At 35.4% G+C, this 27415-nt stretch overlaps 2 protein-coding genes across 3 annotated transcripts in view; one reads left to right on the top strand and one right to left on the bottom strand.

Moving 5' to 3' along the window:
- LOC102806883 (ankyrin repeat and SAM domain-containing protein 3-like) overlaps nt 1-10416 on the bottom strand; it is a 103479-nt gene extending 93063 nt beyond the window's left edge. Inside the window, exon 1 of the mRNA XM_085499496.1 lies at nt 10334-10416. The gene's annotated coding sequence lies outside the window, so the exon portion shown is untranslated. The remainder of the gene's footprint in view (nt 1-10333) is intronic.
- A 172-nt stretch (nt 10417-10588) lies between these two features.
- The window catches only part of LOC100371374 (dynein axonemal assembly factor 8-like), a 50577-nt gene continuing 33750 nt past the window's right edge, over nt 10589-27415 (top strand). Inside the window, exons 1-10 of one of the 2 annotated variants that reach the window (XM_085499039.1) lie at nt 10589-10748; nt 12114-12258; nt 14197-14725; nt 15669-15852; nt 17568-17679; nt 22324-22373; nt 23081-23236; nt 23655-23745; nt 24313-24549; nt 25825-27310. In XM_085499039.1, coding sequence (XP_085355165.1) covers nt 12130-12258; nt 14197-14725; nt 15669-15852; nt 17568-17679; nt 22324-22373; nt 23081-23236; nt 23655-23745; nt 24313-24549; nt 25825-27310 — 2974 coding nt within the window. In that variant the 5' untranslated portion in view covers nt 10589-10748; nt 12114-12129. Of the gene's footprint in view, nt 10764-12113; nt 12259-14196; nt 14726-15668; nt 15853-17567; nt 17680-22323; nt 22374-23080; nt 23237-23654; nt 23746-24312; nt 24550-25824; nt 27311-27415 lie in introns of both variants that reach the window. The other variant, XM_085499040.1, reaches the window with a different exon arrangement.

The following is a 27415-nucleotide window of genomic DNA, read 5'->3' as shown; positions in this document are numbered from 1 at the left end:
TATTATACATTTATTGCTACTGTACTTAGAAAAATACTGTATTTCTAAAGATGCAATAAATATTATTATTATTATTACTACTACTAATGCATTGCAATACAACTAATTCAAATTAAAAGAAATTGCCATATAAAGTATTCACCAGTAATACTTCTCAAAGGTGTATTTCATTTATAAACTTGCTTGGCAATACCCACCCCTAATTAGATATAATGTGTACATATTTTAATAAACAAGTCATTGAAAATGACACAGTCCCCGTTAAGTTCTCTTTGTGCTCGTCATATTAAAGCGAAGGGGTTGTCGCGAGTGTGTCCTTGAAACTTGAGTTCCAAGTGGCGTATACAACAGATTGTTTATTTACATCAAAACACGTGTTTCGTGTCATAGTAATATGGCCAAAATAAAAACAGCCGTTATTCGGCCATCTTTGATCTGATTATGAAACACACTGATATGTATGATGTGCCAAATACGAATGAAAATGGTACATAAATTGTGGAAATATAGTAGTAAGGCCAAAAAGTCAGATGGCTGTTAATCGGCCATCCTTGACCAGATTTTGAAACAAATTGTCATGGACATGCATCCTAACATGTATAAAGTACATGTATGTGCCAAATTTGAATGAAAACTGACAGAGCACGTCCAAGATACCGCATAAAAAAACAAAAACAAGATGCCTGCCAGTCGACCATCTTTGATCCAATTGTGAAATAAACCGTCATGGACATGTATCCTAATATGTATAATCTATGTACCAAGTTTGAATGACAACTGACAAAGCATGTCCAAAATACAACATTTTCAAAAAACAAGATGGCTGCCAGTCGGCCATTTTGAATCGAATCGCTAAACTACTGCATGTGCATATGTCCCACATAAGGTACTAGGCACATGCAAAGAATGAACGGAATCGGTCCACAGGATTCTAAAATATGACGGACAGACTGACGCACGGACAGACTGACACACGGACGGTCGGACGGACGGACAGACTCAGGAACTCACGGATGGTCGGGAACATGTATCCTAACATGTATGATCTATGTACTAAATTTGAATGAAAACTGACAAAGCATGTCCAAAATATTACATTTTCAAAAAACAAGATGGCTGCCAGTCGGCCATCTTTGATCCAATTGTGAAATAAATCATCATGGACATGTATCCTAACATGTATAATCTATGTACCAAGTTTGAATGAAAACTGACAAAGCATGTCCAAAATACAACATTTTCAAAAAACAAGATGGCTGCCAGTCGGCCATTTTGAATCGAATCGCTAAACTACTGCATGTGCATATGTCCCACATAAGGTACTAGGCACATGCAAAGAATGAACGGAATCGGTCCACAGGATTCTAAAATATGACGGACAGACTGACGCACGGACAGACTGACACACGGACGGTCGGACGGACGGACAGACTCAGGAACTCACGGATGGTCGGGAACATGTATCCTAACATGTATGATCTATGTACTAAATTTGAATGAAAACTGACAAAGCATGTCCAAAATATTACATTTTCAAAAAACAAGATGGCTGCCAGTCGGCCATCTTTGATCCAATTGTGAAATAAATCATCATGGACATGTATCCTAACATGTATAATCTATGTACCAAGTTTGAATGAAAACTGACAAAGCATGTCCAAAATACAACATTTTCAAAAAACAAGATGGCTGCCAGTCGGCCATTTTGAATCAAATCGCTAAACCACTGCATGTGCATATGTCCCACATAAAGTACTAGGCACATGCAAAGAATGAACGGAATCGGTCCATAGGATTCTGAGATATGACTCCGGACGGATGCACAGACGCACGGACACACGGACGGACGGAGACCGAATTATAAGTCCCCGTTTTCGGATTTCGTCCGAACGGGGAATAATAAAAATATACTAACAAAAATGAAATATTGATTATTTCATATTTTATTATATAACCTGCACAACAGTAATCAATATTTTTCCTTGCTAGAATGATGTTTAACTTCATACAGGAATCCTGATAAAGCTCACAACTGGCGATTTAGCAGTATTAGGAATTGTCAACTTCCTACATGAATTTGATTACCTAACATGCTGCAAGAGCCGATTTGGTTCAAACCTGGCAGGCAAATAATTATGGGATGATTTGTAGGCATAAGATTGTTATGTGAACTTCGTTCATTAATGGAATACTGTGCGATGACGCTATTTTCAGGGCCTAATTCAGACTCCTATATTGACTATGTCCCGGGCTGTTTACTAGTACAACCTACTTACTTGTCAGTGTCTGTTATATACAGCCCAGAACCATCAGAATAGTAAAAAAAAAGTCAGCTAATGTCAGTTGCCCCTGCCATGAGAGCCGGCCACAGAACCAAAACAATCTGTCAGCCTTCGCCGCCCACAGCATCGATATGATTTTATATTGCATAGAAATGAACACTAAATGCAGCTATCCCGGTCAGCAATCGAATTATCAATCTTAGAGGTTCGTAAGGGAATGTTGTCAAGTTCGAGAGTGTGTTTTACCGTACTTATCCGGGTAAGAGCCCATGCCTGGGCAAACGCCCACCCCCCACTTTTGACACAATAAAGAAGTTGAGGTCATATCCGGGCACACGCCCAGGGGTCTTTTTCAACACAAAAAAAAATATTTTCTATTCGTTGACTGTGGTTGTATTAACAGTTGACTTTCTTGAAGTCTCTCGTGATGCTTATAAAAATTCAAAATATAAAGGCTTTCTGCCTTCAGGGCAGCGCGTTCACCGTTGTTTTTTTTTCAGAATCATAACAGTCAGCAAGTCTATAAGAATATATATTAAAGCAGAAACGGTAGTTCTCTTTTTGAAATATGTCGTGGCCCTAAAAAGGGCCGGCCGTTTGGTTTGTGCTTCCTTAGAAACGATTCAAGCAAATCGTATAAGGAGAGCCGCTAAGCAAGTGTCGCACTCGTTCGGCTTTAGGGTCGTCAACAATGAAACCAATGTTGCAATATTGTAGCCAAGCGTACCTGGGAGAGTGGTTGAAATCACGTTATTTTGGCTTTATAAAATATTTTGTAGCAGCTTGCGAATCCATAACTGGGGCCAGCAATTTTGCAATGTCACGCCGAAGACTGTCAACTTTTTTACCATCTTTCATCACCGCTATTGCATTTCTGTCATGAAAACTATTCTTCTGTCGTTGGATAAAAAAAAACTTCCTATTTCGAGTCCACCGCAATATCCATATAATGAAACATTCCAGTCGCCGGAACTTGCTGAATGATAACTTTCACCGTGATTGATAAGCGTTGAGTCTGATAAGGAAGCAATGTCACGATTTGACGTTTTATGATGAAATACTAGTAGTGATGTCATTCTTAGCCAATCACTAAAGCAGATGCATAAAGGTAAAAGATGATTGCTAGACTGTAAACAAAAAGCATTGTGTGCCATCACTGCAGAGCGACCCAATTTTTCTTGTCTCTTTATTATGATTAGACATGAATGAAAAGTGCCAAGCTGACAGACTGCGAAATCCGTGGATTAAAAGTGCTAAGTCAGGGATTGAAATAGAATTTTTTCCCTGCATGCATAGTATGCATGTTGAATTTGAAATTTACCTGCACTAACTTGTTGTGAAATGCACCATTTTTAAAGTTTAAATAACATTTATGGGTTCTCAATTGATGCAATCATGAAAGAATTTGATTTTTTTTAGTTGTCTCACAATCTTGGTTGAACTTAATTTAGACTTAGTGAATATAATGAGAAAATGTTGTGTTAACTTCTACATGCACAGCGTGCACATTATATTTTGAGTTTACTTGCACAAGCTAATAATCTATGTGCATAGTGCAGTGCGCACCAGGGTATTTCGATCCCTGTAAGTCCAGATTGTGTGAGATATCGACGAACTTCAGGAATAAGTTGTAGGGATTTTGTTTTTCAAACAACTATGAATTTTTATAATTTTTAATGTGTAAATTTGTAAATTAGTATTGTTCTTGTATGACGGTTGATTCGCAATTTGTCGAGATCGGAAATCATTTTACGCAATTTAACCCCTGCATTTTTAGTTCACGCGTACGGCAGCAACAAAACGCAGGTTACAGGTCAGGTTGCAGGTCAGGTTACAGGTCAGGTTACAGGTCAGGTTACAGGTCAGGTTACAGGTTGTCAATCAATAAAATTTTTCTCAATATTTAACTTTAAAAATATTTTTTGAAATAAAAGAATGTGCATTGATTTATCATCGACGTACTAGATCAAGGGACCTCCATGGTTACTTATTAAAGTTACATACAAACCCCAATACAAACCCGGCCAACTGAATCATACCAAATGTACAGCGCCACCACACATCGTATGGAGTAAACTTTCCCGCCGCGAATACAAAATAATAAATGAAATGAAAGATTATTCTTATTTTCATTAAACTGTTTTCTATTTACACCTCCTTAAAAACTAATACATATTTTTCTAATTCATTTGTCTATCAGTCATGCTAAATTTTCAACAATAAATTTTTGTTTGAATTCCTAACTACAAGTTGACAACCTACTAAATAGACAGACACTTCAAACACATGAGGGCGCTCTTACTCGAGTTCAGTTTCAAACTTTGTTTCGTTTTGGAAGAAACCTAACAAACGACACATTAAAATTAGAAGTAATTAAAAACATTGAATTAAACTCAAATTAGAATCGTTAAGCTTACACATTCTTTCCCGCCATAAATCTTTGAATATTGCACTATCCTATGCATTTTGGACGACTTGTTGTTGTAAACATATTGAAAATTGTTGCTAATAAAAAAACAGACTCTAAAACTGTAGTTCAAAATAATCCAACAACCATGTGGAATACAACCGGAGTTACACAGTACAACGTGTCAGCAGTATTACGATGCGATAAAATACTATTTTGTAAGGTACAAAATAGTACAACTAGGGATTGTGGATAAGGTGCGGAATATTTGCAATCCGGGAAGGGGGGGGGGGGGGGGTTTGGAAGATTTTGGACAAACAAATGTCCATATCAATCCAAGTAGAAAAAATAGAACGTAATGATCATTTTAGGAAGCATAGGTATTAATGTAAAATAAAAAAGACACAAGATTTATACGAGAAAAAATTACAAACTTTTTATTTTCCAAGCCCTCCCCAAGATCTCAAATGGTTCACCCCTAAAGGCCGACTCAGACAGCTTCGCCCGACGTTCACAGGCGAATACGGATGTCGCGTCGCTTCAATGTGAGTTTTATGTTTATTTTAACTTCAAATTTTACAATCAATAGCAAATAGAATCCCTCAATTATGAACTCTTTATGAGACTTTAAAATTTACCTTTGTGCTGTTTTGATAACAGTTCATATTTATTTTACATTTTCTTAATTAACATTGAATACCACAAATCAGTGGTACAACTTATTTCCAATACGTTACATCTACCTTATTTTTTTTACCATGTCAAGACATGTATTATTATATTAATACTAATATGTTTAAAAACACACTTTTTCTATCGGTGCATAGCAATATGTATACATGTACATATGAATAGAATTGAGAAAGAATTGTGAATAAAATTACTTTTATCACTACTAGTCATTGTGTCGCATACGACTTGTTTACCACTTCCGTGTGACTGAGAATGTTCTAGAACCGTACTGTGTCTGGGTGGAATTTTTAGAAGTTGATTGAATAGGTAATAGGACACTGTAGAAGGCAATAGAAGGTAATGGAACATTCTAGAAATTTGTAGTAAGTTCCAGACTCATTATGTATGCTGATGTAATGGTCTATTTATAGACAGTGTGAGTATATATAGGGGAGTTGTTCAGCACTGAGATCAGATCGGAGATCTCGTTGAATTGTATTGGAGTTTAAGTATCTAGTTATTGGAGTAGTGGAGTTTTACCGCGTTATTGTACTTGATGTTTGCAGAGTATAATAATACCAGCACCAGTTGAAACCTCATCTGTTGGCTCTGTGTTCGTATTTTATCATCTCCGCCAGGGAAGTCTTTTTGTTACTGTTGCCATTTTGGTATTTGAACCATCAAACCTGTACTATACCAATTACGGTAATATTATGTTGCGTGTGACACATTGAATAAATGTAATAAATTGCTAAAGATTAGTGTTGGTTTCTTCGGGTATATTATTTTGAAACAAGTCATTGTCAATGACACGTCCCCGTTCCGTTCATATTTGAGTGACATATACATTCAAAGCAGATCATGACCGAAATGCACCTGCATATGTACAACACATTGTGCTAAATCTGAACAAAATCCATCCATGCATGACTGAGATCCGGTTCTGGAATTGTGAAAATACGTGATTTTGATGCATTTTCGGCCTTAAAATGGCCATCATTCCGCTATTGTTAAGCAGATCATGAAACAAATGCACATATCTATTTGTGACATGATGTACCATGTGTGTGTGAAGTTTGAACTTGATCAATTCAGACATGTCTTGGATACGGATCCAGAACTGAATTCTTTAACAAAATGGCCGCCAGTCGGCCATTTTGAACTTGATCCGGAAAAAAAAAAAGACGTGCATCAAGGTCCTATTATGTTTAATGTATGTACCAAATTTGAACAAAATCCATCCATGCATAACTGAGATACGGGTCCGGAATGGTGAAAATGTGCGATTTCAATGCATTTTCGGCCTTAAAGCGGCCGCCATTTGGCTATCGTTAATGAGATCATGAAACAAATGCACATACATATTTGTGACATGATGTACCTTGTGTGTGTGAAGTTTGAACTCGATCAATCCAAGCATGTGTCAGATACGGATCCAGAACTGAATTCTTTAAAACAAAATGGCCGCCAGTCGGCCATTTCGAACCCGATCCAAAAAAAAAAATGACGTGCATCAAGGTCCTATTATGTTTAATGTATGTACCAAATTTGAACAAAATCCGTCCATGCATAACTGAGATCCGGGTCCGGAATGGTGAAAATGTGTGATTTTGATGCATTTTCGGCCTTAAAATGGCCGCTATTCGGCTATCGTTAATCGGATCATGAAACAAATGCACATACATATTTGTGACATGATGTACCTTGTGTGTGTGAAGTTTGAACTTGATCAATCCAGACATGTCTCGGATACGGATCCAGAACTGAATTCTTTAAAACAAAATGGCCGCCAGTCGGCTATTTCGAACTTGATCCGGAAAAAAAATGACGTGCATCAAGGTCCTATTATGTTTAATGTATGTACCAAATTTGAATGAAATCCGTCCATGCATAACTGAGATCCGGGTCCGGAATGGTGAAAATGTGCGATTTCAATGCATTTTCGGCCTTAAAGCGGCCCCCATTTGGCTATCGTTAATGAGATCATGAAACAAATGCACATACATATTTGTGACATGATGTACCTTGTGTGTGTGAAGTTTGAACTCGATCAATCCAAGCATGTCTCAGATACGGATCCAGAACTGAATTCTTTAAAACAAAATGGCCGCCAGTCGGCCATTTCGAACCCGATCCCAAAAAAAAAATGACGTGCATCAAGGTCCTATTATGTTTAATGTATGTACCAAATTTGAACAAAATCCGTCCATGCATAACTGAGATCCGGGTCCGGAATGGTGAAAATGTGTGATTTTGATGCATTTTCGGCCTTAAAATGGCCGCTATTCGGCTATCGTTAATCGGATCATGAAAAAAATGCATGTGCATATGTCCCATATAATGTGCGATGTATGAGTGAAGTTTGAACTTAATCGGTCCATGCATGTTCGAGATACAGGTGATCACAGACGCACGGGCGGACGGACAGACGGACGGACGCACGGACGCACACAGGGCAAAACATAAGTCCCCGTTTTCGGACTGCGTCCGAACGGGGACTAAAAAACTTTCCTTAGGCGGGTTTGATAATTTGGACATTCTAACAATTTTCCATTTAGCTGAAGATATTTTAAACAATTGTTGCACAGTCCCTCTATAAAGGGACTGTGATTGTTGTCAGTGCAAAAATGTGAACTAGTTGTTGCTTTTACAGAAGCCAGCCTAGGTACTTATGATTTTATTTGTTTATGTACTAAGCTCACTTAACTTTTATAAACAAATCGTTTAAATTTTATAGTCCTGACTCTAAGATAAGTTAAATAGTTTATGTTATTATTAAGTAATCTACGCTGTATTTTGAACATTCAGGACATAAGCCATCACATCTTGTTGGTTTCTTTACTCTGAAGTTTCTTAGTACCGGTAACAGTTTTAATTTCTTTTTCTGTAATTATATACCCTATATATAAAATATGTTTTTGAAATGCAGTCCCTCGCCCCCTTGGACATTTTCGCCGATTTTTAGTCGCCGGAGTGATTCATGTCCCAAATTTTGGTTCTCCGGGCATCTCTAATAAATACCCTATCTAACCGTTGGACTGAATTAGCGAAATTATGAAAAATTCATAGAAAATTGGGCGAAAATCGATCGTTTTTTGGCTCAGAAACGCAAGGGCGATAAGACTCGATTTTCAAGAACGCAGGTCGCTCGGATCGGACGGTTTCTATTGTTTCGAGTCTGTTGTGTGTCTAGAAACATAACAACTTTGTTTTTTGGTGAATACAGAACATGCTCTGTTCCAATAAAGGATTTTGATATGCAAATCGAACAATTTTAATAGTTTCTTATTGTAACGTCTCCTACATAAATAGTCCTCTACTCCCCAGAATTTGACAATGGTACTAGCCCGGAATGGACTTTCTGCTCAGCGCGTCTTTGATTGTAGCAATGTTTACGCCACTGTACGAAAATACGCACACTCGCGAATTTGACAACATTCACTTTAGCGTTTTAGGATAGTGGGAATATAAGCAAATAGATGGAAATGCCAGTTACATCACTCATGAAGATTGATGATTCGATTGCTGGCCGGGATAGATGTATTAAGTGTCTATTTCTAACAATATGTCTACACATGCGATTCTCAATTTCGATGGGTAAAATCATATCGCTGCTGTGGACGGCAAAAGATTGTTTTGGTTTTGCGGCTCTCTTGGCATGGGCAACTGATTTTTAGGTTTCTGTTTTTATATATTCTGACGTTTACTTGGTCGTATTTTGTATATACCACTCAGACACTGACAACAAGTGAGTAAACGGACCGGGACATAGTCAACATGGGACTCTGAAGGCCCGGAGAAAGCGTCATCTTACAACATTAATAAACGAAATTTACAATATCATTCTTCCGAACAATCTGATATTTATGCTGGATAACAAAGTATACAAGTACTGTCTACGATATACTGCAAAATGGAAATAACATACTGTAGAATACTTTATTTTCGCTTGGAATTTATTTTCGCTATTTTCGCTGAAGCGATGATTCTGTGAAAATAAAATCCAGCGAATATACTTTTTTTCCTATATTTCACATTAAACTCATCAAAAATCAGTGAAAATAAATTCCAAGCAAAACGCCCAAAAAGCCTTTTCAGCGAAAATTTATTCCAGCGAAAATAAAGTATTCCACAGTACCTATTTAACCGTTGTTGATTTTTTTTACAAAATCCCAAGAACACAAAACAAACAACTGAGAACAATCGACAAAACAAAAATACTTCACAGTCACTGTAGCCACACCAGTAAGAAAAAGATACTGTGGAAACTCATTGCAAATGTAAATACAAAATAAATGTCAGTGAATACAATATTTATTAATTCAGCTTCCATGGACAAGTTCACAGAAGAATTAATACGTGAAAACACTGGAAATCACACATACAGACACACAAAATTGATTTATCCTAAATTTGTAGGAGATACATTTGGCACGAAGCTATCCAGTTTTTTGGCTGTTACTATGGCAACGGTGTGACCTGCTTGCCAAGTTTGAGGGAAATAGGCCAAGCCAAAAAACAATCACAGAAGAATTAATACGTGAAAACACTGAAAATCACACACACAGACACACAAAATTGATTTTAAGGGCAATCCTAGCGGAGCGGATCGTCAATAGTGAACAAAAATGTTCGTAAATATTACTGGCCGCAAAAGACGCTCATCGCGAAGTGACTTGTATTATCAAATGATATGTTTTACTACGGTAACCGTGCAGGTTTTACTGTATGAATGATAGCCCTGCGTACAGTGCTGTGTGTAAGGGGACGCGTTTGGTTGATAGATGCCCTGTCAACCAAACGCGTCCCCGTACACACAGCACTGTACGCAGAGCTATATGAATGAGTATTTTCACTTCCGGGATCGTCGTGAGCCGAACATACGAGATAAGGACATGTTTTCTCAGCTACATGGTATTGATTTGCATTGTAATACCAACCACACCACAACAAAATATCGAGAGAAACTTACATTATCTAGTGGAACTGAAAAGAACTCCCACTAAATCCATTTACGTCAAGTTTTGGATAGGAAGGCAGACATCTTGGAAGTGTAGCCTTTTTCGAGTTTCTAGTATTAATAACAATTTGTTTCATCGTAAGTTTATTCCAATGAGATATATTATCGAATGTGGGCTAATATGCAGTTCAAATAATTTGAATATGTTACGAACAATGAGTGAATAATGAAATAGTATTCAGATTTCAACGAGCGAGGATGTAAAAACAGGTTAAGGGTCAACTCGTTTCCCAGGCTGCAATGCAGCGTTCATCCGGGTTCTTACAATGGCGACTGAAATTCCTGAACTTTTCGGCTGACACTTTAAGTTGAATATTTTTCTTCAATCTCCGTCCAAAATATTGATGCGAATACAGAGTTTCACAAGGTTAGTGATAGCCCAGTAAGTATTGTTGCTGTCAAATAATATTGACATTCGCACTTGATACCAGATATTGTCTGGACTAAAACTGTTTACATCGGAAGTTGTTTGTAATGTTCATGGCGTATCGCAGACGTCTGCTCTATCAGCTGATTGTCATGTTGAGATTTCAACAACATACATAACAATGCAATACTTATCTGTTACGACCCTCTCCTCCATCGACGAGTCAGAAGATTTGTTTAACATTATTTCAAAAATTATATATATTATTTTACTATGACCGATATCACGAGTCGTGATTTTTTTTCGCTTCATAAAACTAAACTTTACTTTTAAACAATCAGTTGGATTTTTAACGTGGACCAACACACATATTTTAAAAAAAGCACATATATATATATATAAGTTCTATACAGAATTCGATATTTGAGTACCCGATTGGATATCAGTAATCGGATATGAAGTTAACATTTTAAAATGTCAGATGTCCTCACTTTAAACAATAAGTGAAATTTTACACTGGAATCGAAGCCATATACATTAATGAATTATAAACTCAAATTGCAGTTACACGCCAGTGATATTTTTCTTAAACTTAACACAAATCAGTAGGTAAACAGAGACTGCTTGAATGAAAAGAATAGCGTAAACATTTTCATAAAAAAAGTATACCAAGTGGTTCTTTAAGTCGTGAAAACAGGATTTGGCACCTCACAAGGTAACATGAATTTGGGCAGTTTTTTTAAACATTTCAAAAAGGACGGTTTAATAATTCAAGAATAACTGCAAACTGCCAATGATGTTAGTTTCTAATTTAATTTACATTTGTGAGAAGAAAACCCTGACTGTTATTGTTTAGACACACAAGGATTGTAATATTATTTGATCATGGTTGAGAAAGTGTCAACCAATCACCTGGCTATCTGATCAATGAATCAAATACCTCGTAGAATGAAATGAGGCACCTGCCTAGCCATTCTAATCATCAGTAATAAATTGCTAAACTGCCCAACATAACTTTACACAGAATTTACTGGGGTACTCCAAAGATTGATATCATTTTATTTAATTTTCTCTCATAAGTTTCATAAAATCAGTTCCATTAGGACACTCTGCAATACATATTTACTAAATAATTTTGCTGGAGGCTGCACAGTATGTGTATTTATGAGGTGCTGGATTGAAACACACACATTTACACCTATTCATCTACATTTCACAATTGCCACTTTCTAACCAGCAAGTACAGACACATCTCTTCTTCAGATCATTGAGTTATGCACCAAAGTATATATTGAGATGTAACCTTAGTAGACTTGAAAAGTGACAACAGTTTTTTTTATGTTCTTGTTTCGTTTCTTCTTGAAGGTAAAGTTTTGGTAAAATGTCTGGTAATAATCACACAATGGAGTTTGTCTCTTTGCCAGAAGGCACTGGATTGAAACCACAGTTAGATTCTATATTTGCCGAAGTACAAGCTAATCTTCCGTCCATTGACTTTGAACTCTCAGATGTAAGTACCGATATACCTCTTTACAAATTCATCTACTTGTACACAGTTACAGATTTACAAATTTTAACTACACCAAGCAAATTTTAATAAACTATGTTGGCCAAATTCCTAATTTTCAAGTTGTTAGTTTTCTACGGAATTCAGCTAGAGGGCGCATCCAAAATACCCGGATGACGAGCCTGAGTGGGGTTGTTTTTATTGAAGTTCTGTTTTCTTACATGCGTAAATCAATAGATTGGAAAAGCAAAAAAGTTCCAGAACTTCGCAAATTTCTTCAGGATTGTGGTATAACTTGCAGCAATGTTCGTAAAGCTAAACTTTTTGAACTTGTTGAGTTAGCAAACGAGTTAAATGTTCGCCAAAAATTAAACAATCGTCATCGTACTGTAAAACACAGTGAGTCGACGATGACTCTGGTAGATCCGTGTAACGTAAAAACTTGGCAAAAAAACCTTCATACTTTGCCTTTGTTTGAAATAGCTGATATGTTCGCATATTTGTTGCATCAAAGTGACTGGACAACAGCCAGACTGAAAGAATATTTACTTGATAATGGTTATTTACTTTCTGTAAAGCTTCATCATGTGCAGAATACAGAATTTAATTTCATTATGGCAGAGTGTATTCGGCAATGATCCATGAAGGAAAATCCTTACAAGCCATGGTTTATTATTAAATCAAACTCTAAAATAGTTTCTGGTGTTTGTAACTGTGTAGCGTAAGTTTGATTTAATATGATTCACCAGGCGATCAGCAGATGCAGTTATCATAAATGGACACACGTTTTTTCCTTCCTTAGTTATTTTAACATCAACTTCGAAACAAAAGCCATCATAAGGATTCTGAACAAAAAGATCAATCGGCAACGAGCGAATTTTCCATCAAATCCGGCTCAATGTTTTCGTTTGCGCTCGTCTCGGGAAGCTGACAGAGTCTTCGTTTTTCAATCGATGTATAACTGCGGTTGAAAGACGGCTATCTCCAATTATTGAACTAAAAAAATACTGGCGCTGGATGGAAAATGCCGTGAACAAACCCAGGAATATAGTTTGGCGTCCACTCAGGTTCCCGACGACGCATTCGAATCCACTGGCGTTGAGTATATTGCTTACAGCAGACGCCGCTCAAATTTCAACCCCACCACGAACGCTGAACGGACTGTCATCCAGGTACTTTGAGAACGACCTCTATCGAATTTCGTGAGAAAAATAGTAACTCGGAAATTAGGAATTAATGTTATTTTCCTATGAATTTGAAGCCCTGATAACTCAAGGAGTTGGTTGCTAAAGCACATTCCTTAAATTATTCAATCAGGATCGAGAGACATGGATTTTCAATGTTGGCAAAAACAAGTCAACAACTGCTAGAAACTGGACCAATATAAAAAATTTAAGCTTATTTTTCTGCAATAAATTCGAATTATGCAGATAATTTATTACATAGAATTGCTCTGACCAGAGTTTGACTGTCTCCACATAATTTAAAAAGGAAATCAGGAAGTCCATTTTGTATAAATAACTTCATTGAGGAAAAATACAATTCTTTCATGTTTCTGACCTTTTGTTAACCTTATATATCCAGTATATCCAATTAGATTATTGTCCACTATACCTAAAACAGCTTAATTTGTTTACCTCGCTTTAAGAAATGAAACACGTTTCTTATGAGTATAATAATTATTTTGTATATAGTGTGCTCCCTCTACTATTGTCTAATGATACCACTATTTTACTTTGGGGTCTATAGTATGAAATAAACATTATGACAGATTTAATGAGCTTGCCAATATTCATGTTTGTAAATCTGAACATACTAGTAGCAATGCACAGTATTCATGTCTGTTAAACTAAACACAGAACAGTATCCATAGAACTGTAGAGCATTACTCAATCACGTAAAATACCTGTATGGTATATGATTTCATACATTTTGTTGCAGGCCAGTTCTGATGAGGAGGTTTCAATATTCAGCAGATCATTAAAGGGAGATCTTGATATGCAAGATGGAGATGGGGTAACATGGGATTCACAAAAAGAACAGAATGACATATGTGATGGTTTTGAGTACATGCAAAGTTGGAATCATCATAATGATGGAGAGGTGAAAGAAAAGATGAAAAGCAAAGGAGTTGGAACTGAACAAATGCATGTAGTAGATGAAGACAAGGATGTGGTTAGCGAGGAGGAGGAAGTGGAGCAGGAAAAAGATTCATGTCAAGATGAAATCATTTTCACCAATAAATCATCACAGGAAGCCAAAATAAAAGAGAATCATTCAAACTCAACGTGGTATTGCACCTACCTGCCATCAGAGGCCCCAAAATTATCTCTGCAGGGATTGGGTAATGTTGATTTAGATGTACTGTTAGAAGAGATTAAACAGGAGAAGGGCAGCTCAGAAACAATAGAGGGAAGCAAAGAATCTACAATGATGTCAACTAATGTTGATAATTTTTCACCTAAAGAAGGTACGTGGTATGATGGCTTTCTTTCTGTTTTGAAATTTTTATTTTTAAGCAGATATTGTGTATTCAAAGCAAAAAATATTATCTGCTCAAATTTAATTAAAAGTGTGCACAGCAAACATAATCTCTTTGTTAAAAATTCACTCTTCCCTCAGAAACGAAAGTGTGATATAAGTGCACCAAACTACTATAGAATTATGCACTGTATTTAATTTTAGTATATTTGAAGTTGCAGAGATGTTTACTAGGTTTTAAATTCTCTGGATTATTTGTTGCGTTTGAATATTCAGAGGCTTTTGATTTAAGCTCATTTAGTCATTTAGCAAAATAACCTGTACACTGGGCAATTTGATGTTTGTGCTCAGTATTTGAAATCATTTTCAAACCAGCCCTATCCTAACAAAGATTACATGATGTGCCCACATTTTACTCGCACACCCCTAAAGTGGCTGTTCCTGCTAACACTAAATGTTATGTAGTAGTTTATTTTCTGACTTCAACACTCATTTGAAAAGGTAAAGTCACTAACGATTATAAAACAAATGTAAATTGAACATGTTGATTTGTAATGATTGTGTTCTAGTCTCAATTCTTGATTGAAAGTGAGGACTGCATGTTCTAATTTTAACTACATGTACCATATGTGCATGCTTGTCAGATCAGAATTTTTTTAATTTGATATCACATTTGCATTTTACTAGTCAATTCTTTAATATGCATCAAATAAATATCATATTTGTCATATTGGAAGCACTATAAACCAAAAATTTGCAACACACCTGTAACATACACAAATGCATGCCCTACTAATAAAGCAACTGCAGTGCCATATTTTCTAAAATAGAAGAGTTACTTTGATAGGGACACTTTACACAAAAGAAGATTTATTTGTCATATGCAAATACAGACTTCAGTAATTGTCAGTGACTGTTTTCCTGTGTTACAGATTATAAAAAAGACAGTGAATCATTGATGGACAAATTAACACAGCTATGTATACAACAATCAGGTGGTACATTAACACAAGACCAGTTACAACCACAACACCATTATGTCAGAACTATAAAAGAGGCATGGACTGAAGATACAAAGAAACCAACTGATTCTGGTGATGCTACACCAACACAAAGGTAAATCAGTTATCACATACTAGCTACTAAATATTTATTTGTAGAGTTGATTACATGAGTAGCAGTGCTCTTGCAAATGTAACAGCTACCAGTGTTCTCCACAACCCGAAAAAGCTGGTGGGCGGCCTAATTAGCATAAATTTGCATACTAATTTGCATATCATTTATGTACAACATTCTAGCATTTATGTCATGAACTGCAATACACACTAAGTTATTTACAATTTTTTAAAATTTAATTGAAACATGTTACAATCTTTTAAAATACAAACAGATTGGTCAATATCAATATTTACGAGATGCAAAGTTTGAAATCAGTGATTTATACGTTCTCAAAATATTCTGCATTCATGAAATGCAATTCGAGTAACGAAGAGCAAGTACAAAACATAATTGAGTTATAATGTAGAAAATATACGAGGTGATTTGTCCCCGAAGTCAAAACGAACGATTTGTCAAAATAAAACCCATATTTTTTTTTATTTATGGCATCAGTACTCACCCGTGCCGACGGACAGTACATTTTACGCATGTACGGTAACGACACGTTGCGTTTTCACACGTTGTTTTGGAATTCAAGAAAAAATGCTAGCAACCGGCAAAATAAAAGAATCTGCTATGTTCTCGAAAGATGATTCGGCATAAAAAATTGATAAATTGAAAAAAGTACGTGGAAAAGATAACTAAAATATGTATTCAATTACAAATACTTGCTGTAAACTTATCCGACAGCCATGTTTGATGTTTTTTACCGCTTTCCGAATTCAGTACACGAACACCCAGAATGCGCTGTTTCCCTATGCATCCTAGATACTAAATCGTTACAGCGCCAACAGCGGATGGATGGCCGACGGTCGCTGAATGGGGTAGGCCAAAAGGTCATCAGCTTGCCTTCTCCATGCTGTTTTCACGATGAAAATCGAGTGAACGTTGTAAATACGGCTAGAATTTTAATTTTTTTCGAGTTTACATGCAATCTGCTAATATATTTGTTTATTTTCTGTGCATATACATTTCGTTCGTATTTACTTCCTTCTTTCGTGATCGGAAGACGATTATTAAAAATACAGCTGTAAATTGAAACCACCGTAGTTGCGTATTGTGAGCATTAAGTGGCAACAATGTCGGGCGACAATGAATTCAAGCGATTGACACATTGCCATGAATACACTTGATAACTGCTTGCAGACTTCCAGTGGTCATTGTTTATGTCTGGACTCTTGAAACAATAGCAAAATAAAGGGTTGGGCAACTACTCTTTTGTTTAGCCTTGGGAAGAACAATGCAAGCTTTTTACAAATAATTTCAGCTGGATGTACATTGGTGGGCGGGTGTTGAGAGTAACTAGGCGGCCGTGAAACTTGATGGGCAGGCCGCCCGCCTAAAACCCCTTGTGGAGAACACTGAGCTACACTTAAACAGCATGGCTTCATTAATGACTTAAACCAGTCCAGTCTGACGAAAACATTAAATGAATACACACACTGCTTAATTAAATTGCTGTCAGTTGACTGGTATCATCTGCATGAACACAAAAAAAACGTCTCAAAAATACTATGTGCAAACAAACAAACACCACAAAGTAAATAAATACATGACAATTTCAATATTCTTTTGAGTAAAAATTTTAATTTAATGTAATAATAAAAATTGATTCAGTAAACAAAACACATTTGTTTTTGTCTTTTAATTATTACATTTTTCTTTTTTACTAGTGTTTTACAGACCACTCCAGATACAGTAATACCAGATGCACATACACAAAATGAGGAAAGAGAAACTGTATACTTAGATTTACGAAATTTTGGGAAAACAAATTCTGAGCAGGTAAGGTCTTACAGCTTATATATGGTGGAACTTGCATGTACAGTCAAAAGGTGCTGTGGAATTTGAAGTGGAAATGTTGCAGAACCTACATTGTACTTATATGAAAAATCTATCAAAAAGCTTTAACCTACAAATAAACACAAACTAGAAAAATGACAGACATGTTTGTACTTGTTATGCCAATGAAATAATTTAGAAAGAATTTTTTTGGTTCAGGTAATGAACTTCCACGGGTTGAATATTGCTTTTACTGTATATTTAATACTAACTCTGCGACATGATTGTACGACTCGCCGAATGTCGATTATCTGCGAAAGGGTCACAGTATTACTCAGTCTGCAAAGAGCATTCTAATTGGTTGGTTGGATGAAAAGTGTGAATCACAATGGTTGATCGATGCCCATATTACTTCTTTATTGCTGGGAAAGGATTGACCAGCTTTGTTATAGAAATTTGTTTAGCTTGGAATGTGTCTGAACCCCTCATTAGTATGCAAGAATGTAGGAATGTACCAAGAAAATTGTTTTTCTGGAGTAAATTGTAGTGTATTTTACTTATGAAAGGTCAAAAAGTGCATGGAGATTTTATGATAATTTGTGGATGTTAACAGAATGATGTCGTTTGGTCTCAGTTGCGCAATAAATGATTGACTATTTTGGGCATAGCTATAAAATGTGTCACCGAAGTACTCACACGTGTGCATGATTCCAATAGTTTGTGCTATGAAGAAACTCCGTTAGAAAATAAGTATTGTGTTATTTGTAGTGAGAATGTATTCAAATAGATTTATGTTTATGAATCTTGTTTCTTTTCGAATTGTATTTATATAATAAAAATTGTTTCGATGCATTGAATTTACCAATGATGAGTTATTTTGTTATACCGTCACTCAAATTATGTGTTACGAATTTCTGATAGTTTAGACTTGTGTTCTTGCGAACGGGAAGACATTTACTGGTGTACAGTGGACATCAATAAAAGCGAACGTGTTTCGAAAGTTGTGAAATCATGGTACTGTTTTGGCATTATACAACTTGCATTTCCCTTTTGATGGATTTTGTGTGACTGGCCGAGTTATCGAACTGTAGTATTATGGAAATCTGCAAGCAAAGTTATAACATGGAGTCGTCATCAAAGTATGCACAATTGTTCGTCTCGTGTTTCCCAATGCATTTAAAAATTCTGCAGACTGCAGGCAAGTCTAAATTAGTAAATACAATGTATGACCCTGTGTACTGTTGTTTTGTGGACCTCAAAAAGTGTTTTGACACAATTTGGAGGAAAGCATTGTACTATAAACTACTATGTAACAACATCAACGGAAAAGTATACAACATGATTAAGAACATGTACACTAATATGGATTTAGTAGTCAAATTAGGTGATGTAATAACAGAACAATTTAAAACTAAAAATGGAGTTAAGCAAGGTTGCCCTCTGAGTCCAACCCTGTTCAACATCTTTATAAATGACTTTATCACAGGACTCACAGAAATTGAAACAAATGCACCAGAACTGGATAATAAAACTATCAATAGCCTATTGTACGCCAATGACATTGCACTACTTTCAAAATCATATGAAGGATTACAAACTGCAAATAGACTTTCTCCATAAATACACTTCAGACTGGGGGCTACAAGTAAACACAAACAAAACGCAAGTGATGATATTCAGGAATTCGGGATGCAAACCAGATACAAGGCGATTTACATGTGGCAATGAAGAAATAAAAACTACAGGATTATACACATATCTTGGAGTAACATTTAAGGCCAATGGATCAATAACCTCTACTGCAGACAGACTGGCAGACAAGACCTACAAATCTGCAAGGATCCAGTCACACATATATCCAACAAACATGAACAGTATAAGGATAAAGGAAAAACTCCTAAATGTAACACAACTACCCATATTAACATATGCAGGTGAGATATGGGGAATTTTCCAAAATCAGACTAATTGGGACCAAACAGCAACAGAAAAATATCATCTACGCTTTTGTCGTCAAATTCTTAACATTGGCAACAGAGTGAGCAAAATTGGATGCAGAATGGAACTGGGAAGAGAGCCACTGATAAGCAGAATATACTGCTCAGCAATTAACTATTACAAACACCTCAAAGCGATAGACAATGACAATTTAGCTTTTTATGCTATAAAAGACATGGAAAACAATACTTACACAGGAGCATGGTTGACTACCTTAGAACGAAACTTGAAACTTTACAACAAAAACAATGTCACAGATTTCACAAAACAAAAACTAAATAATTCAATTAGACAATATTACATTAACAAATGGAATATAGACAACAAAAGGGAAAGTGCCAAATTACGCACATACAGAACATTCAAAGACTCCTTGGAACAAGAAGATTACATAAAAGTGATGAACAACCCACAACATGTCAAAACAATAGCTCAATTTAGATTAAGTTGCCATAAACTTGCCATCGAAAAAGGTCGTTATACAAAACCAAAAACACCAGTGGAAGACAGGTTATGCTCCCATTGTAATGAAGTTGAAAATGAGGAACATCATTTAATACATTGTAAATTGTACACAAAACAAAGAGACGCAATGTTTCACACTATCAACAGTGTAAATGCAAATTTCCTGAATTTGGATGAAGAAAAACAATTTAAACATATCTTACAATCAAAAGATAAAGATACTATTATAGCCCTCTATGTGTACTTGAGTAACAGTAAATGAACAAACAAAAGAATACACTCAGTCACACTTATTTAACTTTTTATTTACTCAACTTTCGCCTACTTACTTTTTTAGTTATTCATTATTAACTTTATTACATTTTAAACACCAAATTAGAAATGTAAAATTTTCTACACGGTTGTAATAAAGCTGTTATCTTATGAGTGATTGTTTGTCCAGTGTCCGTCGTCCGTGTCAATGTTTTACTTTTTCGACTTCTTCTTGAAAACTACAAGCTTGAATGCTTTGATACTTGGTGTATATGTACCTTGGGTAGACCTTTCTCAGATTTGTTCATTTCATGATCATATCTTCAATTCTCTAATTTTGGTGAATATTTTTGTCATTTTTGGTAAAAAGTGATATTTTCGACTTCTTATTAAAAACCACAAGTCCAATTGCTTTGATATTACATATATAGGTACTACATGTGGACCACTCTCAAATTTGTTCATTTTATGATGATATCTTCAATTCTCTAATTTTGATGAATATTTTTGTCATTTTTGGTAAAAAGTGTTATTTTCTTCTTGTTAAAAACCATAATAATTTGTGGTGAAAAATGATATTTTTGAATTCTGGTTGAAAACAGCAAGTCCCATTGCATTGATACTATGCACATTGTTAATTTTCTAATGATATCTTCTGTTCTTTAATTGAAATGTGCATTGCTAACAGCGGAGCTATCTCAGCCGAGAGGCTGCTTGTTTACTTTTTGACTCAGTGTGCGAAGCACAAAAACGGAGTTTTTGCAGTTAGTGTGTGTGTCTGTGTCTGTTCCACTGATATCTCAAGAACCATACATTGATTTTTGATGAAACTTGGTGCATAGATTTGATTAGGTTTTGGTAAAAATCCATGCATAATAATTACCTAATTTGCATGATAATTAGCTAATTTTTAACTGTTCCAGTTCCACTGATTTCTAAAGAACCACTCATTGGATTTTGATGAAACTTAGCACACAGATGCTCCTAACTAATGCACAGATTTGATTAGTTTTGGGTAAAAATCTGTGCAATATTAATTACCTAATTTGCATAACGATTAATCAATTTTGGGCTTTTCCACTGATATCTCAAGTACTGATCATCACATTTCAATAAAACTGGGTACATAGATGTCATAGGACACTGCAAAACCTGATAGTTTTTAGAGTAATATAGTACATATTAATTATCTAATTTGCATAATTAATTAATTTTCAGCTTTTGATATTTCAAGTAGTAATCATTACATTACAGCACTCAGGAGTTCTTTCTAAGCTTTCTTTGATTACAACTGTTACAAAGTATTTCATTTCTGATGGTTAAAATATCAGCTGATCGTAGACCACAAGTGTTTATTTTCATGTTTCGAGTCCATTTATGATCTAAACGAATGCAGACTCTTGCTAACAACTGTTGTCATGGCAAAACGTCAGCAGTGTGATGTGTCTAATCACTGTAAACCATGTGACATTTGTTTGGTCCCACAATTTGTCTTCCATGTGCTTGCCGATCACCGAACAGTGCGGCATGTCGCCGGTACATAGTCTTTATACACTTTTTTTACTGTACCATTTAAAACTTAATTTTTCTATAAGGCATATGATGAACCCTTGTACTGTCAATAAAAAGTAATATTATGGGCATCGACCATTGGAATCCACGCTTTTCGACCGACCAACCAAAGGGAATCGTGCTCTTCGCAGAGTGCAATAATCGACATTCGGCGAGTCGCACAATCGCGTTGCAGAGTTAGTTTTTTGACCCCCTTACATACATGAGGCCACTTAAAGAACAAATACTGTATTCTGTAAAGCAGAAAGCTTAACTGTCAGTAAACTGTGTTTAACGGAATGCCGTTTCTGTAATAAAATTAGGTAAAGTATTGCAATAACAGATTTTGAATTTTAGTAATATATTTCTTTTTACATTCAGTCACCAGGAGTTGATGCAATTCAAAGAATATTAGGTATTCAACAAGAAGGGTAAGATATCAGTTTTATTTCCTCTTTTTGAATGATTTTTTTGTTTAAACCAGTTCCATCAAGGATTGAATAAATTTAGAATGTCATTATTGTAACATTTATCATAAAAAAAACTTATTTAACATCAGCAATATAATTACTTTAAAATTTGGTAATTTTAGTAAATAATGAAACCTCATATTCAGGTAGAATAATTATCCCCATAGAATATGATGGCTTATATTATATACTGCATATGCTAAATATATTAAATATATTTTGTAAGTATGATGTCACTATGACATCATTTGTAAATCTTTTCAACTAACAATGTCTTGTTTTGTATGATCTTTCTATTGATAAAACATGTACCACACCATATGAATGTGTTATCAGTTTAGGAAATGTGGAAAAATGCTGCTTACTGTTTTGTTGCTCTGCAAATACATCAAATAGTATTGTTGTTTACGAGTGAATCAAAAGACAGTATTTTGAAAAAATAGATTAAAAAGATTGAATATTGGCTGCTAGACTGAGGTAAAAAATTTGGTTGCCGTCTGGGGAGGGGAAACAATTTTGCAATTTTCCAATGGTCTAAGCTTGCTTTGCGTAAAAACAAAAAAAAACAATGTATGATGTTTTGTTTTGTGATTTAATTAAAAATAGCCAGTCTCACCTACAAACGAAGACTACAGATATGTCATTGACAATGTTCGTTAACTTTTTAGTGATGATGTATCAGATGATAGTGATGATGACCATAATGATGCTATTTTATGGCATGAGCAGAGAAAACAGATCCGTGATAGAATCGTTCAAGGTCAAGTACCACCACCTGAAATGTGGGCAGCAAGACGACCTGCTGCTAATTATAAACCTACAAGGTAAATCATTGCAATCATTATATGTTGTGTAGCAATCTGAATGTATGTTTGACTACCATGATATGGTACTAATAACCCCAAAAAACTGTATCTCTCGATGAACAATACCTTCCCCAGTCAGTCTATCAGGTGGTTATTATCATGATCAACAACTACCAGCTACCCCCTTTTATGTAAATTCATGCATAGGATTCCATGGCGATGGTTGTCATTGCCATATTACTCTCTTAAAGGTTGACATTTTTACTTTGAGCTATAAAAAAAGAAATTCAAGTTCAAAATATTTTTTTATTGTGCTAGAGATTCAGTTCTTTCATGCAATATGCAAAATATTGTTGTAAATAGAAAATGTTGTCCGTTTACACCTATTTAATAAGAACACCAGGAAACTCTCATTATAACATCTCTTTATTTTCAGAAAAGTAACAAAAACCAGAACTAGTGAGTTACTTGCCAAGCAACAGAAAGAAAGAGAAATGGAGCCAGAAGAAAGTAGACCTGAAGACAAAGTGAGTTCTACTATATTATTACCTTTGACCAGTTAGACTTACTATATAATAATTTAATATAATCAGAAAAGTGATATACAAGTAGCTGGCTATAATTATGGAGTTAATTTAACATAAAAAGGCATGCATGCATACAGCATTCTTCATAACATTAATGATATCTGCAATTATTTGAGACGTATATAGTTATTGACTTCGAGAATATTACACTTGTGATGGTGTTTGTTTGAGAAAGTTGTCATAGGGTTGTGTAACACAATTACTTTTTGATTGACTGCTGAGACTGAATTCAGATAATAAAAATAAGTTTATATAAGTTTGTACACATAATGAACACTTTTGATTTAATAATTAGTGATTCATTTTTGGGGGGGTGTAAACGATAATTTAGCAGTTGTTATGATTCAAAATAGCGCCAACAGGTGACTGATGATGAAGTTTTTCAGACTGTTTACAGTAAGTAGCTTTAAAAAATGAAGTGGATACATGAATTAATAAAGACCACAAATTAATCAAGTTTTCAGAGCTAGAAGGATTGAGAAATTATTCTAATTAAAATGTTTATAGATTGTGGTAACTACTTCAACACTTGAACTGAAGTCACCGTTATCTGCACCAACTGAGCTAAAAAAGGAGGAAGAAAAAAAGGAAAGAATTGAAGCTGCTAAGAAATTACGTGAACAAAGAGAACAGGAAAGACAAACACGACTCCGATTACAACGTCAGTTGGAAACATTGCGGCCAAGATGTTCAGCTTCAGGAAAGAATACCAGTGCAGATTGTACACCAATAGTATTTGATATGGTAAGATACATCAGTATGTTTACTGGCTTAGTTATTTCTATAATTATTCGTTGGATATAGTCCTAAATTGGAACTATCTTTTGGATTTGCTTTTGTTCATATTCATGTGAAACCTTGATATCTTTATCATATTAACCTGTCCTAGCTATGATCTACCTGTCTGGGACAGATGGACAGGCTTCAATTTCACTCCTACATAATAGCCTGTGACAAGATATTTGTTTTTTTATTCACTTCACCAGATCATTGAGCTTTTGAATGCTTGGCACACCATCCAAGCTCAGCAATTGATACATATTACTTAATACCCTTCTTTGTCTATAATTGACACAGTTTCTAAAAACTGGGTGGGAGTATACTATTGACAATGACTTGGTATTATGACAGATACACAGTGTATTTTTAGCTCCGCTGTCGACTTCGTCAAGCAGAGCTTATCATATGAATGATTGTCCGTGTCAATGTTTTACTTTTTCGACTTCTTCTTGAAAACTACAAGCCTGAATGTTTTGATACTTGGTGTATATGTACTTTGGGTGGCCCTCTTTTAGATTTGTTCATTTCATGATGATATCTTCAATTCTCTAATTTTGGTGAATATTTTTGTCATTTTTGGTAAAAAGTGATATTTTCAACTTCTTGTTAAAAACAGCAAGTCCAATTGCTTTGATATTACATATATAGGTACTACTCTCAGATTTGTTCATTTTGTAATGATATCTTTAATTCTCTAATTTTGGTGAATGTTTTTGTCATTTTTGGTAAAAAGTGATATTTTCAACTTCTTGTTAAAAACCGCAAGTCCAATTGCTTTGATATTACATATATGTGTACTACATAAGATTTGTTCATTTTGTAATGATATCTTCAATTCTCTAATTTGGGTGAATATTTTTGTCATTTTTGGTAAAAAGTGATATTTTCCACTTCTTGTTGAAAACCGCAAGTCTGATTGTTTTGATACTATACATATTGTTCATTTTCTAATGATATCTTCTGTTCTTTAATTGAAATGTGCATTGCTAACAGCGGAGCTATCTCAGCTGAGAGGCTGCTTGTTAATATTTTGTTCAAAGATGATACAGTTCACATGTGTTGCCTCAGTTGTTTTCTCAGCCTAAGTGTCCCAAAATAATTCCTACAACAAATATGGTAGAAAGCTAAAATAGCTCTGTCATCGTGCACAGTGTCACTGATGGAGAGATTTATTGTCTAATTTCTTGCCTAATCTAGGAAGTACTAGTATGTGATCAGATTTTGGTGTTTATATTGCAGGAATCATCTTATGAACCATCACCAGAGACATTACCATCCATATTAAAGAAAGAACAAGAATGTCTTTTGTTAACAATTCATATGTCCAGCAATGGTGCAGTTATTGCACACCGTGGTAGTGGTAATAAAAGTATTGATAGTAACACAAGTATATCATCTACTCATGCTACACTGATTACCTGGCTATTATCATTAGTACCTGACAATTATGATTTCTTGCAACATGAAGTACTATCTGTCAAACCAGAAATATCAGAAGTTGCACCGTTTTATGTGATTGGTTTACAACAACTTTGGCAGGAAAACTATCTATCTTTGGTTGTTGCCATCACACCACGAGATAAATCCAAAATTAAAAACATACCAGCTAAAAAGAAATCCCGACTGAGAGATGAAATCAAAGATATTTCACCGTTCCAACATAGTGTTATGAAATATTTGACAACACACACATTGCATACAGTTTGTCCATGGTTGCAAGGTATATTTGCATGTGAAGTTAGTGCCAAAGGTGAACTGAAAGCAGCTGCACTTGATAACAGTGGAGTTCAAAGTGATGGTTCATATATTACATCTCTACCTGTAGTCACAAGCAAACCACTGTCTACGTTTATTGCCATAAGTCCTTATACACAGGCTATGTGGAAGATATTTAATGCTCCTGTTGGTTTCTTCTGGCAAACTGTAGATTCAGATGAAAATATTTTAGATCAAGATGTATGTAATGATTACAACAGTAATCCTGCTGTACAAATGACAATGAGTCTAATTTATAAGCATATCTACCGTACACCTGATGCTATGATGGGTATCATGCAAAGAGTTTTACAGGAAGGATTGGATTTAGCTGGTATTCGATTACTTTATCCTACTGGCAACTTGATACCTAGTATGCATGCCATACCCAGGAAAGAAGATACAAGTAATGACTTGGATATGCTCAATAATGTTGGTGGTATCATTGCATTAGCTTTACGTGGTCATTGTGCTAGAAGTAAATGGCTTGATGCAGTTGGGCCTTCAGATCCACAACTTGCCAGAAGAACTGATCCCAACTCACTGTGTGCTAAGTATGGTGGACAGAGTAGGGATGAATCGTGGCTTTTCTGTCCACGCAATCCTGCCAGGATCAATTCTGAATTGTCTCGCTGGTTTGGTGGCCGAGTGCCATCTAGTGGGTCCATTGATGTTGGTGTCACCAATCCAGTCGTGTCTGCTAAAGCTAAGAAAACTGCTCGTACTCAGAGCCCATCAAGGAGGAAGTCCAAGAAAGGCAATGTTAGTGAGGATCAATTGATGTGTTTACCAAACCGCCGTCCACCAGCCACCTTGACTGCTACAACACAAGGAGATATATTTCTTACAGTATCTCCTCTCATACCAACACATTGTATTGGTACTATTATTACTGTCTGTCACAATAGAGGATTTCAATTACGTGGTATTCGTAGGATGAGATTAAGTGTCAAAAGAGCCAACAGTATAGGTAAGCCTATAGAATACAAGTATTTTATGCTGGATCATAGATGCTTTTTTGCAAATATGCTACACTATTTTTGACAATGACACACCTATGTCACTTAAGTGAAGC

This window comes from Saccoglossus kowalevskii, chromosome 5, assembly GCF_978046115.1.
Source record: "Saccoglossus kowalevskii chromosome 5, keSacKowa6.1, whole genome shotgun sequence".
Lineage (NCBI taxonomy): Eukaryota > Metazoa > Hemichordata > Enteropneusta > Harrimaniidae > Saccoglossus > Saccoglossus kowalevskii.
Note: the sequence above shows the minus strand (reverse complement) of the source record. Positions and strands in the feature narration are given on the sequence as shown.